This window comes from Nyctibius grandis, chromosome 7 (genome assembly GCF_013368605.1).
Source record: "Nyctibius grandis isolate bNycGra1 chromosome 7, bNycGra1.pri, whole genome shotgun sequence".
NCBI classification, from domain to species: Eukaryota; Metazoa; Chordata; class Aves; order Nyctibiiformes; family Nyctibiidae; genus Nyctibius; species Nyctibius grandis.
In genome coordinates, this window is record NC_090664.1 from 57,006,150 (window position 1) to 57,019,472 (window position 13,323).

Below are 13,323 nucleotides of genomic sequence, written 5' to 3' on the forward strand. Positions count from 1 at the left end.
TGAGACATTTAGTGTAGACAATGGAGTGGGATCTTAGTTTTCCAAAGACACTTCCTGAATTCATGCATATTAGGGAGAGATGGCCCAAGTTTCTTCTCCAAAGCCATGGGGTCTGACACAGGCCTATCATGTGCACCCAGCATGCTCCCAGGCCCCTAGCAGGCTCTCTCACCTCTTCATGAGTGGGAAGAGTCAGACCCAGGACTAGGACCCTCAGATGCACTTGGGGTGATTAACAGAATTCACGCAGGCATTTTGCATTGGCTTTAGTAGCAGCTGCTCAACCCCTTACACTATATCATCATGATGGATGACTAATTACATAATAAAACTCAACAAGTAATCACAGGCTTCCATAAAAATCCCTTGAATGGGGTGGAAGTCCCCAATCACTGAGCTGTTTCAAGCCTGACCCCAGATTTGAATGAAGGAGTCAACTTCCAGCCCATCTCAGCTGATGATCAGATTGTAGCTTCACCTCCTTGACTCATGGTGGACTTTACATCATCAGACTGTACCCATCTAAGAGTTCATCATCTAGTATGAGCTCATCAGCTAAAGTCAGAGGAAAGACAGAGGTACACCCAGAGGGCAATTTACCAAACACAGCTTAGATACCGTCCTAAGCTATAATGAATCACCTTCTGGACTTGCTTGTTTCTTGCCATTGATCCTAGCAGAAAACTAGATAAATAGCTTAGACTAGATGACATGACCAGATGAAATAAATTCCACTGCTGCAGCCAAAATCAGTTTGTTCACCTTAAGAAGCAATTGCTCAGCAAGTGCCTAGTTTGGGTTTTTTTTCCCCCATGCTTCCCAAAGAGCTTCACCTGCTAGTGATGTTGGGCTTGATTCTGGTGCAAAAGCAGAAACGGTGGATGTCAGCATGCTGTGGATGGGCTGGGGTCAGAGTCCAGCTCACATGCACAGAAGCCGAATCCTTCAACCCATTTCTTCACTGATATGGTATAAAAGAAGGAGTTTGAAACCACTTTGCTTAAAAATATTAGGGTAAAATTAGTTGTGGGTGTGACCCTACTGAAGTCAATGAATTGACAGGGACCGCGGTCAATTCATGCAGGGACCTGCAATGATTTGCATCTTCACTGTCAAGGCACCATTCACTGACAGAAGTACCTGGTGGGATGTGTCTAACATCTCTTGCTGTGGCTGGTAACACTGCATCATATTAAGTAAATCAGACGTATCTTCCCTTGTCCCATCTTTTTCAATTCATCAATGTCTTCCACTACATATGTGGTTTTCTTCTGTGTTTTCTTTCTTGACAGCTTGTGTTTGAATATTGGTTATCGTGGCAATTTCCCCCTGCAGTGGCTTCCTTCTCTATTTGCCATAATATCAGATTTTCCTTTTCTCCGAGACTGTATTACAAAAATCAATCATGTGTCCATTAATTGGTCCATCGTCCTCTCAGTTTTTAGTGAGCTATTGTTTTCTACCAGTTGGTGTGTGGTCATCCATTGGGTGCAATGTTTACAGGTACAGATATGATTGATCAGTTTTCTCCCCATTTTTTTTAGTTGTCTCTCTTGATCTCTTCTTTTCTCCTTCTCTCCCTTCTAAGTCTCTGCTCTCATTGCAGTGCAGCTTTTTTTGCAGAGCCTTGATAGGAGGGCCTCCATCAATAAGCAAAGTTTGCTTGTGCCCTTGGGCACAGCCCTGAGACAAATGGGTGATGCATAAACTGCACCAGCTTAGGAGTAGTCCCAGGAGACGCCATGACTCAGAGTCAACCCTTGGAGGCATAATTTCCTCCTGTTTTCTCTCTGATGGGTTTAAGCTCTGTTTGTTCCCTGCCTCTTCTGCATACTCCCTCCTTTGGTTCCTGGGAATAAGCTGACATGTAGGGAGAGAAGAGCACTCTGATTTCTCTCCATAGACATCCAGGTGTGAACTAGCCAACAGCCATGATTACATTGCCATGAAAAGACTCTTATGGGTCACTGGGAGTTAGATCATTCCCCATTTCCCTTCCTGTACTGAAGAGGAAGAAAAAAATGCCAATCCATTGTCCTTTTCCCAAGATAGGAACCCAAAGGTATGGGTAAGGCAAAGAGGACACAGGACAAGTGCATCTGAGGCTAAATAGGCTACAACTCCATGCTTGATTCACCACTCATTTATGCCAGTATCGACCAGGAATAACTCAAGCAGAGTTACGGTGTTGTAAATGCCAATGTGATGGGCTGAGATTCACGCCTGATGATACCCATGTGGCTGAAGGAAGCCCTGATGCCCATGGAGGAGGTGAGAGCTTTTTCTGTAAACTGGCAATCCTGATCTGAAATCAGTAGAGCAGCATGCAAAGATGGGGAGTCAGAGGTGAGCAGCAGAGATGGGCCAGCACTGCAAAGGTGGGATCTGGCTCTGTGTCCAAACTTGCCCAAAATCTGGGCTGGTTCAGAGTCTAGGTTTTGTGCATTTTAATCTGTGCCACTTTTAGAGATAGGAATGGTGGTAGAAATTAGGTGTGGAACAAAATTTGGCTCGAGTCTGAAACAGTTCCAGCTTGTGGAGGGTGGTGGTGATGGTTTGGTTCACCATCATGTAGATTAGCGGGTGACAAGCAGTCCTTCAGAGTCATGTTCCCAACAGACTTGTGGTCTAAGGCTTTTGCTAAGTGCCCGGGGGAAGCCTGCATGAGGTGCAGAGAGCGGATGGACTAAGTGCACTTTCCACTGTTGGTGACGGCGTTCTCTAACAAGGTGGGAGGAGTAAACACTTTCCCTTTCCTCCTCTACGGGAACAAGCTGGGATGCTGAGGAGCTGGATGTCCTACACCCAGCAGTGTGTGTCCACCCCCAGGAGACTTGCTCTGCACCATATGTTCCCAAGGAAGGCTCGTTGGCTGAGCTACGTACCGGGTCACAGCTGGAGCAACATCTCCCTTCACGGGACTGTCTCCTTCTCAATGCACACACTGAGTCCTCTTCACTTCACGTATCAGGCACTGAAGTTTTCCGTGCCATGTACACCACAGTGTGCCAACAGGGCGTTTGCAGGAAACCATCAGCAGTTCTCTCTCTTTCTGTCCCTCTCCTTCTCCCTCCCTCCCTCTCTACAGGTGTCACTGCATCTTGTGTCAACACTGGCAGAAGCTACTATGCTAAAAAGTTCGTGCAAAGAGCCTGCCTGCTCTGCAGCTCTATTATATATTTGTAGACTTCTCTGGTTCCAGGGCAAAAGCAAAGGAAGATTTGAATTTTTTTTTAAATCATTATCTGCTTTTATTTCTTTTGCTGCTGTTGTTGTCGCTCATATTATACACAGAGTCTGGCCATTTGGGAATGTAGATAGATCTCAGAAATCTTAGTGCTGCTGTCCAACACAGCCTCTGCCTGGCTGAGAGAAAAGGAGTTACTTAGGAAGATGCAAGTCTTTCAAAGGACACTTAATCACACGAGTCACTTCAGGTGAGAGCAGAGCAAATCCATGCTTTTGCTGATGCTCTTCTTTCCAGCTCTGTGTTGTTGGCTGGTTGAAAAACCGCTGTCTCCTACAGGAGGCATCCTTGGGGTGTAACTTGTGTGACTGCCAGAGGTACCTCAGGATAGCCCAGAAGTCATTAGACCTATTCTATCCAACCAGTTTTAGCCTTTTTAAAAGTTTTTATTCTTTTAATATCAAAAAGTAGACTTCTCTCATGTCTGCAACCTCAGAGGAAGTAGGCTCGAATCCATTTCTCCACTTGGAGCCCAGTGAAGGGTTTTGCCTGCTTTATTTGCACGTGTGGACATCGTAGACTCGTATGCACTCCTGGCAGCGGACATAGCAGCACCAGTGGAAGATACAATGACACTTCTCTTTACGTTTCTCAGTCCTCGTGTTGTGCCCGCGGCCGCAGCACAAAAGGTCGCAACCATCAATCCCGTGGGAAGTGACATTACAGATCCTGTCACGGGTCCCAAAGGAACCTGTCTCAGGGTTGGGCTCACAAAAGTTTGGTGAGTTCTCATAATAAACCAGGTCCTTCTCAGTTGGAGCCTTGAAGAAGTTATATTTGGGCCTCAGGGTCTCAACCCAGCCACGGGATTCTCGATGTTTTTCCACCACCATTTCAGAAGCGCTATCGTACTTGTCCTTGAGGTAGTCACCGATGACCCTGAAGTCTGGCTGAGACCACCAGCAGGTCTTCACTTCGCAACTGCCTGAGAGGCCGTGACATTTGCATTTAAGATGCATGAGTTCAATAATAGACTGAAAAAGAGGAGAGGAAAGGCAAAGAAGAAGGAAGACATTAGCCTGTAATCAAAACACATGCTGCATTCTGCTATTTAGCTAGGATTTCCTAAAGAATGGCAGTGTTTTCATAGGTATATTTACACACTTGTGGACAAAAATCACCTTATCCTCCAGCCAATGCCCTGCCTGAGGCAATAAAACCTCTGCAGCTTTATTGCTTTCAGTGACTATCTCTGATTCCCACCCCAACTTTAAGCATCTATCAAGTGCTTTCACTAAGGGCTGAAGTGATTTCTGTACATACCAACTTCTGTCTTATCAATGTTCATGGGTGAATATTGCACTCCTGTCACCCAGGGACCCAATTCAGACACATCTAAGCAGAGAAGCGAAGAACACAGAAATCTTCTAAAACAATGTTTTCATAAATGAAATATACAGCCATTCCATTGGAAATTAAAGAAATATGAAATGTCCTAATGATCTAGTCCAGAATTCCATCTTTTATGTATGTTTTCATTAAGCAAATAAGATTCTAGCCTTGCTTGTGTCTATGTTCAGAAACCTGAAAAATAATGTATTTTTGTTTTTAAGCCAGACTTACAATTTTTCTAAAACCATTTCAAAGAAAAAAGCAGCAGCCCAACTTCTAATTTTGAAAGGCTTAGACTTCAACATAAAACACTGTCCTGGAATAAATGGGAAGGTGATTATTGATCCCAGAAGTTTGCTATTCGCTTTCACATCTTATGAAATTAGTCTAAAGGTTTCTAGAGGTGTTGCCCTCCAGTATTCTGAGGTGGGAGACAGCCTTATGCAACTTACTTGATAATCTGCATTTTCAGACTGATCAGCAAATTTCCGGGTACGTGAACAGACTAGTGCCAGCCTGAGTCCAAAAGATTTGCCATGAATCAGCACCTTGGTGTTCACCAGGTGCTTTCCTGTGTTATTTACGGAGTATCACCCGCCGCAAAGGAGGTTGTAATTAGCGATGAGAGAGAACCACAAAATGTTTGGTTCGTATAATCATGCTGAACTTAATCAAAGCTTCTGGCCTGGTGGTAGGGTTTGAGTTCATATGGGAACTAATATTAAACGTTGCCTATGGCTCAGGTTTAGCTGGAAACACTTGAGCATGGAGGCATGGAAGAGCTACCCCATGAGTGCTGGCATGGTGAGAATGGAAAACACTAGTTCTTTATAAACCAGTAGGATTTTAGATAATGGTGTGACATCTGCTCTCTAATCTTTCACACCTGTAAAATGTCCCAAAATAACTCAATGTCAAGTAACAAGATTACAAGAAAAAAATCCTCTGCAGGTCTGTGATCACAGGGATGTTTTCTCAAAGCTCAGTTTTTCCAAGGATTCTCACTTTAAGGCAAATCCCTTCTTTCCACTCTACCCAGCTTCTCCACAGTCTTTATCTCATTATCTATCCCAGCAACTGCCACCAGCAATGTATGATACCTTGGCGTACCTGGAACAATTTGGGCCAGTGATGAAGGAAACCACGTTATTGCTTGTGGTCATCTTCATTGCGGACAATTTTTGTTTCTGGTATTATTTCATTTTGAAGGGTTGTATTTCCTATTTCAGACCAGCTCTCCTGTGGTGTGAGGTGGGATAATTCCACTGGGGTTGATGGTGTCCACCTGAGGAGCTCACACTGAAGTTCTAACCTGCCTGAGGACAGCTGTTTCCTAGTACAGTGCAACTGTGGTGGCTTTGCTATAGCTCACTGCACAGCCATATGTCTTCCTAAGCATGTGTAAGGCCTGCTCCTGAAGGAACAAGACCATATTAATCTCTTTTGATTACAGTGAAGTATCTTTCTTCCACTGAACGATAAACTATCTCAAGTTTATTATGTGAAAAAAAAATGCTGTTATCTCAGAGGAGCTGCAGCATGGTCTCCATTAGCAGGAGCTTTGTGATTGAATTTCATAAATTGTTTCCCATAGATTACGTTCCTCTGGCATTTACAGGCTATTCTTGAGACGAAAGAGAGAATGTCCTCTTACTGGGATTGTTCCACCTTATGGAAAAGATTGACTGTGTACAAGGCAGTCACTGTGAAAAGGACAAGACTTTGTGCTTTCAGTTCCCTTATACATTTTGCTCTATGACTGTTTGAAGTGAAAACACATTAGCTGGCTTTGGGGTGTGGTCCAAGTTTAATCAGGAGGCACCAGAGTCACATTCCCTATTGTTTTATTTAAATATTCCCTGGGAAATGGAAGTGTTGAGAAGAAGGGTGGTGGGAAATGATCTCCTGCTCTTCCCCACCCTCAAGCCTACAGAGCAGAGTGGTGATCCCAGGGGAATGGACAGTTGCACTCAAACTAGGATTCAGTTGCCTAAACACATGCATCTAATGCCATTTGTGAGCTTCAGGGGTGTCTAAGGCATCAGTCCCAAGATCGCAGAGGACCTGGAGGAGACACACAGTCTTTCCCAGTAGGAGCCCAAGGACAGGCTTGATATTCAGGATATCTCAGTTTATACTAAAATGCATTTACTTAAGCAGCTGAATCCTCCCCATAAACCCTGGTCCATCTCTCTTATCTTCAGATGTCTACAGTACAGACATCTCTGGCTGTACCTTCTTCCTACAGCCAGTCGAGGTGGACAGGCACAGTTAGGGCATCATTAACTGAGCTATTTCAAATGAATCCTTCAAGCTGGGATGACATCCCATCCTAGACCTGTCTGTCTTGATGCATTCTCTGTAAAGACATCTGGAACACTGACTCCAAGGTAGACATTTACATCTGGGTGGGTAAATTTACTTATAGCTCTCATAGGTCATCTCCCTGCCAAGAACTTTCATAGGGCAGGTATCATTATTTCATGAGGTAAAACAGCCCAGATTTAGGTTTGGTTATTCCCCCTCAGTTCCCTCCCACTGTTCATTGTGGCAAGTAAGAAAAGATTAAAGGGAGATCGAGAAAGGTGAAACTAAATGTCCTTACGGTCCTTCCAGCTTCATTGTTGTGCCTGTTCATGGCTGACCGAGCATCTGGTCTGTTCTCTCGGGCGTCTGCAAACTCCCGAGACACCATGCTCCCAAACTCCACGTCCTCACTGCAGCCTCCCCATTTCCAGCCTTCCCCAGGAGAGCCCTTGTGGCGGGTGTCACAGCCGCAGATGGTGGCCGAGCCCTCAGCGCAGGATCTGGTCACGGCGAAAGCCACTCCAGCAGACGCAATGGCATGGACAAAGGCTGATTCCCTGGTAGCTGTGAAAGAGAGAAATCAATGAATAGTAGCCAGTGAAGGGACCACGCTTAGCTATGATCAGCCCTGTGAACACCTTCTCTTGAGGGCATGGCAGAAGGCCAGGAAACTCTCCTCTTCCCTGTGGTCCGGCTTGGACCTACTCCAAAGACATTTTCTTATATTAGGAAATAAGCTCCTGTGTAGACAGGACCAGGCTTGATTCAAGCCCACTGAGGTCAGCCAAGAAGTTTAGACTAAGGTCATCTTAAGGTCTTACGATGGGGCCATGGCAAAACAAATAGCAGTGCAAACCTGAGTTTCAGAAGCCGTGTAGAGTATACTACGTGGTATTTTGCAGGCAATGCACCATGTAGCCATACTCTGAGCTGCAGTCTTGGCGTCAGATGCACAGAATTTGGGCTACGTTCCCATGACATGGAAAATGCATGTCTACATTTAATGACAGCTCCACCCTTAGTGGTGGGACCAGCACCAGGTAAAGCACCTCCTCCTCCTTGACTGGGAGAGCTGCTGGTGGCTAGAAGGTAGGAAAATGCCAGAATGGCCAGATACTCCCCAGTCCTCACTATTTAAACTAAACATCCCCCACCCTCCTTCCTGAGGCCACCTTCTTTTTCCTAGGCTGTCTAGTTCACTTAGAGATGGTGTTCAATATACGGCACCTTGCATCTATCCAAAGTTTTGCTCATTTGCCTAATTAAGGCCCCTGACAAGGGGACTGGAAACGAGCTTTCCTTTCTGCCTATTGCCTCAGGATGGTGGGTGGGATCGGTCAAAAGATTTCATGGTTAGGAATTGAGAAACCTTAGTGTCTGTGGAGACCTTCCTTTGTAGCCTTTCATCCTAGCTGGAGCTGGGTGGGGAAGGGCAGCTCAGCCTTAGCCTGGCTTTCCTGGATGCCAGTGCTTTTTCTACACTGTGCCAAAATGAAAACCAAAAATTGCAAACTGCTTTGCAAATGGGGAATATACCAAAATATCAGTTTTTATCCCCACTCCTCCCTCCCCCCCCCAGTTTTGGTCTCATTGTGTTTCTTCACTCACTAGAAATGACCCTGGAGTTCAACACCACACCTCAGAAAACACCACTGCAATGCTTTTTGGCTTCAGCAAAATGGCATTTTTATCATGAACAGGGCTATTCTCAACACCCTGAGGCAATTCAGGGAGGTGGTGGAGTCACCATCTCTGGAGGGGTTTAAGAAAAGAATGGACATGGCACTTAGTGCCATGGTCTAGTTGACACGGTGGTGTCAGGGCAATGGTTGGACTCGATGATCCCAGATGTCTCTTCCAACCTGGTTGATTCTGTGGTTCTGTGTGATTCTGTGATTCTAAAAAGACACAATGATTCTGACAGCTGGCCTCCCTTAACTTCCTATACCATTCCCCACAAGAGCTCAGCTAGTGCCTATAGACCAGCTAGCCAAGAAAGCACGTTGTCTCTGACACCTTTTAGATGATTAGGCTAGGACAGTGTTGAGATATGAATGGATCCGTAAAGGCAGAAGGTCAGGTTTTCAGTTGATGCAGCTTCACCAGCTTCTACTGAGCTTTGCATCAGCTGATGAGGTGCCTACTCAAAACCACTCAAACCTTCTCTGCACCATATTTTGCTGATCTGAGCTTTCCCTGGGCATTTTGGCTTAATCTTTACCTTCTAGATGCTTCCAGGCTTTACTGACACGAGGAGAGTTTAATATGCCAAGCCAAAAAGCCAGCACGTTCTCGGGCAGAAATCAAAACTGCATGCTTGCAGAGCAGTCCCGGACGGATTGAAGGCTTAAGCAAGAACTTGTGCAGCACCACTTTGCTTTGGGAACACTACCAAATACAACAATATGTAAATCAAATAATGTGCATGAACTTACAAGCCAAAGGTATGAGCAATGTCCTGGAACATGTTGTCAATGCACATCGTGGAGTTAGTAAGTCACCGAGGGCTAGAACCGAGAAAGGAAAATGCAGGAACCCTCAGTTCCACAATGTGATTTTGAAAAACCCTGGGTCAGCATCTACCCAGCCCGGAGGATCCCAGCTTCCTGCAAATGGTGACCATGCAGTTCCTGAGCTGTGTGAAAACTCACCTTTTGAGCATTAGCAGATGAGTCCAGTTCTAACAGGAATGGGGACTTGGCATCTTGCACTTGCCTAAGCCCAGGTGCGATGCAGAAACCAAATCTTAGAGGTGGGGAGCTTGGTATGGTGTCTCTAAGGACATTGATGACTAGCCCTGGGATCTGTAAAAGGCAAAGGCTTCTTGCAGAAGCCAGTCAGATAAGCTGGTGAGATGAATGCCATTACCCTCTGATAGGGAGGCAGAGGGTATAGTACCTGACCAGAGAACAGCTGACACACCTTCCACCCTTCCCATTGTGGCCTAACTAATCTTGAAACCTTTTGATATGCTTCTATGCCATGGACAGGAGAAGAAAATGATAACTCTTCTCCTCCCCGCTTCTACCCGACAGCTGTGGTGGCTAAAGCACGTTGCTTGGGTAGGTTATCTCTCATTACTTGGGATCTGGGAATCACGCCTTCCTCTGCTCAGAAGGAGAGACCTGATGATCCAGGCCTTTGGCTACTTGGGAATGTGCTGTAGGTGCTGAACTGATGTTTGCAAATGCCATGGAGAGCCCCTGTGCATTGCCATCCTGGGACTGAAAAGAGAGCATCTACAGCCATGATGTTTGTGCAGAAAATCTTCTCCTGTGTGGGTATGAGAGGGGTGGCCTTGGCTTAGGAATCCACAGTCGTGGATCCCACCCAGGCTTCAGCAGGAGCCATTAGCTCAGAACAGAAGTGTTTCTCTGTGTGTGCAGGTGCAGAGCTCACCAAAACCCAGGGAGCTTCAGACAATGCAGTCTGCAGAATTTCTGCGTTTTCCAGGACTTGGTTGCAGCCGAACAAGGAGTTACAGGAGCACAGATTGGGTTGTAGGTATCCAAATCTGCCTAAATCCCTGTCCATCACCTAAACTCTCCACTGTTGCTAGTCCTCAGTGAAACCCTCCAGCTCCAGGAGGGTATTGATAGGATTTACCTTAAGAAGCACCGATTATACTCAGCTCTCCTCTTCCCCGAAAGAGCCCAATGCCTTTTTACAGCCTGTATACGCAGTAATCACTCCTTTGCTTTTGAAATGCAGCCACCCCTGGGGTGGAGTGCAGCCACCACTTAACAGCACACAACAGGAAGCAAATAGCATTGTATCTGATCGCAACTACCTGGGGAATGTAGGCAGGCAGAGCAAAGCAGCTGAAATCTGGCCCCGGGCACTGAGGTTAGGAGTTTGTCTCTTGAGAAAGTTGCAGCCCATGTCTTAATGACTCCATGAAATTAGGGCACTGGGTTTACATCTCCTACCCCTAACTTAAGGCACCGAGTTCAATATTGACGCAGATGGAAGAGCGCCATCGCGTGAATCATGTCCTGCCACCTCCTGAGGTATAGGACTGTCCTCCGACCACTAAGCAGACCTGACCCTGCTGAGCTCTGAAGAGCTCCCCAGGTTGTAGCCGGAGGCGGTGTGGCTGCAGGAATGGAGAAGGAGTGTATAGAGATATAGATAAGCAGAAGGAAAGCATGCACTTGTAATGGAAATGAGGGGTTATTAAGGTGCCATATAAAAATGCAAGAGACTTAGCAAAGATAACAGGAAAGTGCAGTATATTTGTCAGGTCGCCTCATGCCTCTCTGGGTGGTTCTGGTAGCAGGAGACAAGCAGCTCATTATGACTTGAAGAGAGCTTCTGGAAAGTCATCTGGCAAGAGAAGGTTAATAGGGACTAATATCTCATGGGCATGTTGACTTAAGAGCATTTTAACCACTTTGTTTTCAGTGCAGCACAAGGTCACCAAAGCTCTGGCTTCAGCTTGTTTAATTCCTGCCTGCTCCCGAGTTTCCCTGCAGGGCTTAGAGACTTGGATGGCTGGTGCCCCAAGGTACCCCACGGTGGACTCTTTTGTGGGGGTTGGCTGTTAGTGAAAAAGGTGCTGAGACTTACAGAGGGCCTTTAGGGATGTTTTGTAGCTGCCCCTTCATGCAGAGCTCTCCAAGTCACTGGCCACTTCTGGAGATGATAGTTTCCTAAGGAGCCCAGTCTGTGAAGCTGAGAGCCTGAATGTTGCGTGCAGAACACCTCTGACCACTCTGCCTCAGCAGCAGAAACATCTTGGGATGCAAAAACACATGGCTGGGCAGTATCAGCATGAGAATTCAGAGGCCTGAGGATGAGGTGACCTAAGATTTGATTTCATGCTTTCGCAGGGCTTTTTTACGTGACTTTGGGCAAATCCTTTAGTCAGTCTGTGCTTCTGCTTCCTTATCCATACCCCTGAGGACAATCCTGCTTATCTCCTCGGGCCCCTGCAATGCTAAATTCAGTGATGTCTTCAAAATCGTGAGCAGAAGGTGGTGGAGCCGAACAGAGGATCATCAAGTTGTGAGATGAGGAAGGCAAATGAATAATCATATAAATATCTCGACTGTCTAATATATGAAACCTGCTCTCATGCGTTCTTCTGCCCAGACAGTGACTTATTTTCCCTGAATCTTTCTTTGAATGACTAAATGATTAACCCCAGGTCAGGCAGATATCCCAGATATGAGGGAGGAAGGACTACAGTGACGTAGAAGGATGAACATAATGGTTTATTTCAGTCTTAAAAAGCTACAGTCCCTTTTTACCACCTTTGTGCCATAGTACTGAGCCTTGTTGCCCCAGTCTTGACACTCTGAATCTTCCTTTCCTCTCTGCACAGTTGCCTGGTGGTAACAGCAAGTTCCTGCGACAGAGCAACGCAACTCAACTTCAGATGTGTTGGGAAATGAAGTTGCAAGTCCCGTGTCCTGGACCACAGCTGGAAGAGCTAGGTGGTATTTTAGAAGGGGGGCACTGCTGTTTCCACTGACTTCTCTTTAAAAGAAAGCAGTGAAGTCTATGCAGTCTAAAAAAGAAAGAAAGAAAGAAAGAGAGAGAAGAAGGAAGGGAGAAAGGAAGGGAGGAAAATGTCTTGCTTGAGGTGGTTCTGGGTGAGGAAGGAAGTAGACCTCAGCAGGTGGAGATTAGCCAGGCAGGAGAGATGGACCCTCTCTAAGGGTTTTCCACTCAGCATCTCACTTTTCTAGATGGTCCTCCTGAAGGTGTGGAAGCTTCTTTGCAAAGGGAACCTTGATGTGTCCAGGACAGCTACTGACTCTGATCTGTGGAGACAAATCTCCTATGCCAACAACCCTTTACTTCCCAGGACCTATTCACCATCATTTATGAAACATAGCCCTTGGAGTGAAGCACTGACTTAATGCCTTTTTTGTCTGGGTAATGTATAAACAACATAGAAAATAATAGAATTGTCCCAGATTGCTCCGGGGGACATATGATAGTGAAGGAAAGAGTTCCCACATCTTAGCCACTCCTCCCAGCCATCCTTAGCATGAACTACTCTTGAACGGAGGATCCTACTCCCGACTCCACACTAGGAAAGACACTGCAGTGGTGTGACTGCAAGCCTTGAACTTCTGACACCACAGACTTCTTGAGGACTCTTGGAAGAGTCACTTAACAAGTGGGGTAAAATGGAGAAAATATCATATCTGCTTAGCAGGACTGCAGGGAGGAGACATGCTGTTTTCTCTCAGCTTTGTTTTCAAAGCTAAAAGACAGGAGAAAGCTACCTGTTGTGTCAGCTATTTCAGACACCCAGACACCCATCTCTGAAGGGTAGAAGGTGTAAAGTCTTTCCAACATTTGTCTGGTAGGGCATGTACCCAGGGAGTGTGAGAAAGGGTTTCAATTCCCTCCTTGGCCTGAGGGGATACAAACCCACAGCTCTCATGCTAGGATTTGCACAGCAGTTGACACTACATTGACTC

The 13,323-nt window shown here is 46.0% G+C and overlaps 1 protein-coding gene across 1 annotated transcript in view; it reads right to left on the reverse strand.

Annotated features, from left to right (window-relative positions):
* Window positions 1-3,741: 3,741 nt before the first annotated feature.
* The window catches only part of WNT3A (Wnt family member 3A), an 89,872-nt gene continuing 80,290 nt past the window's right edge, over window positions 3,742-13,323 (reverse strand). Inside the window, exons 3-4 of the mRNA XM_068404994.1 lie at window positions 7,185-7,450; window positions 3,742-4,221 (exon numbers count right to left, since the gene is read on the reverse strand). Of these exons, the coding sequence (XP_068261095.1) occupies window positions 3,742-4,221; window positions 7,185-7,450 (746 nt within the window). The remainder of the gene's footprint in view (window positions 4,222-7,184; window positions 7,451-13,323) is intronic.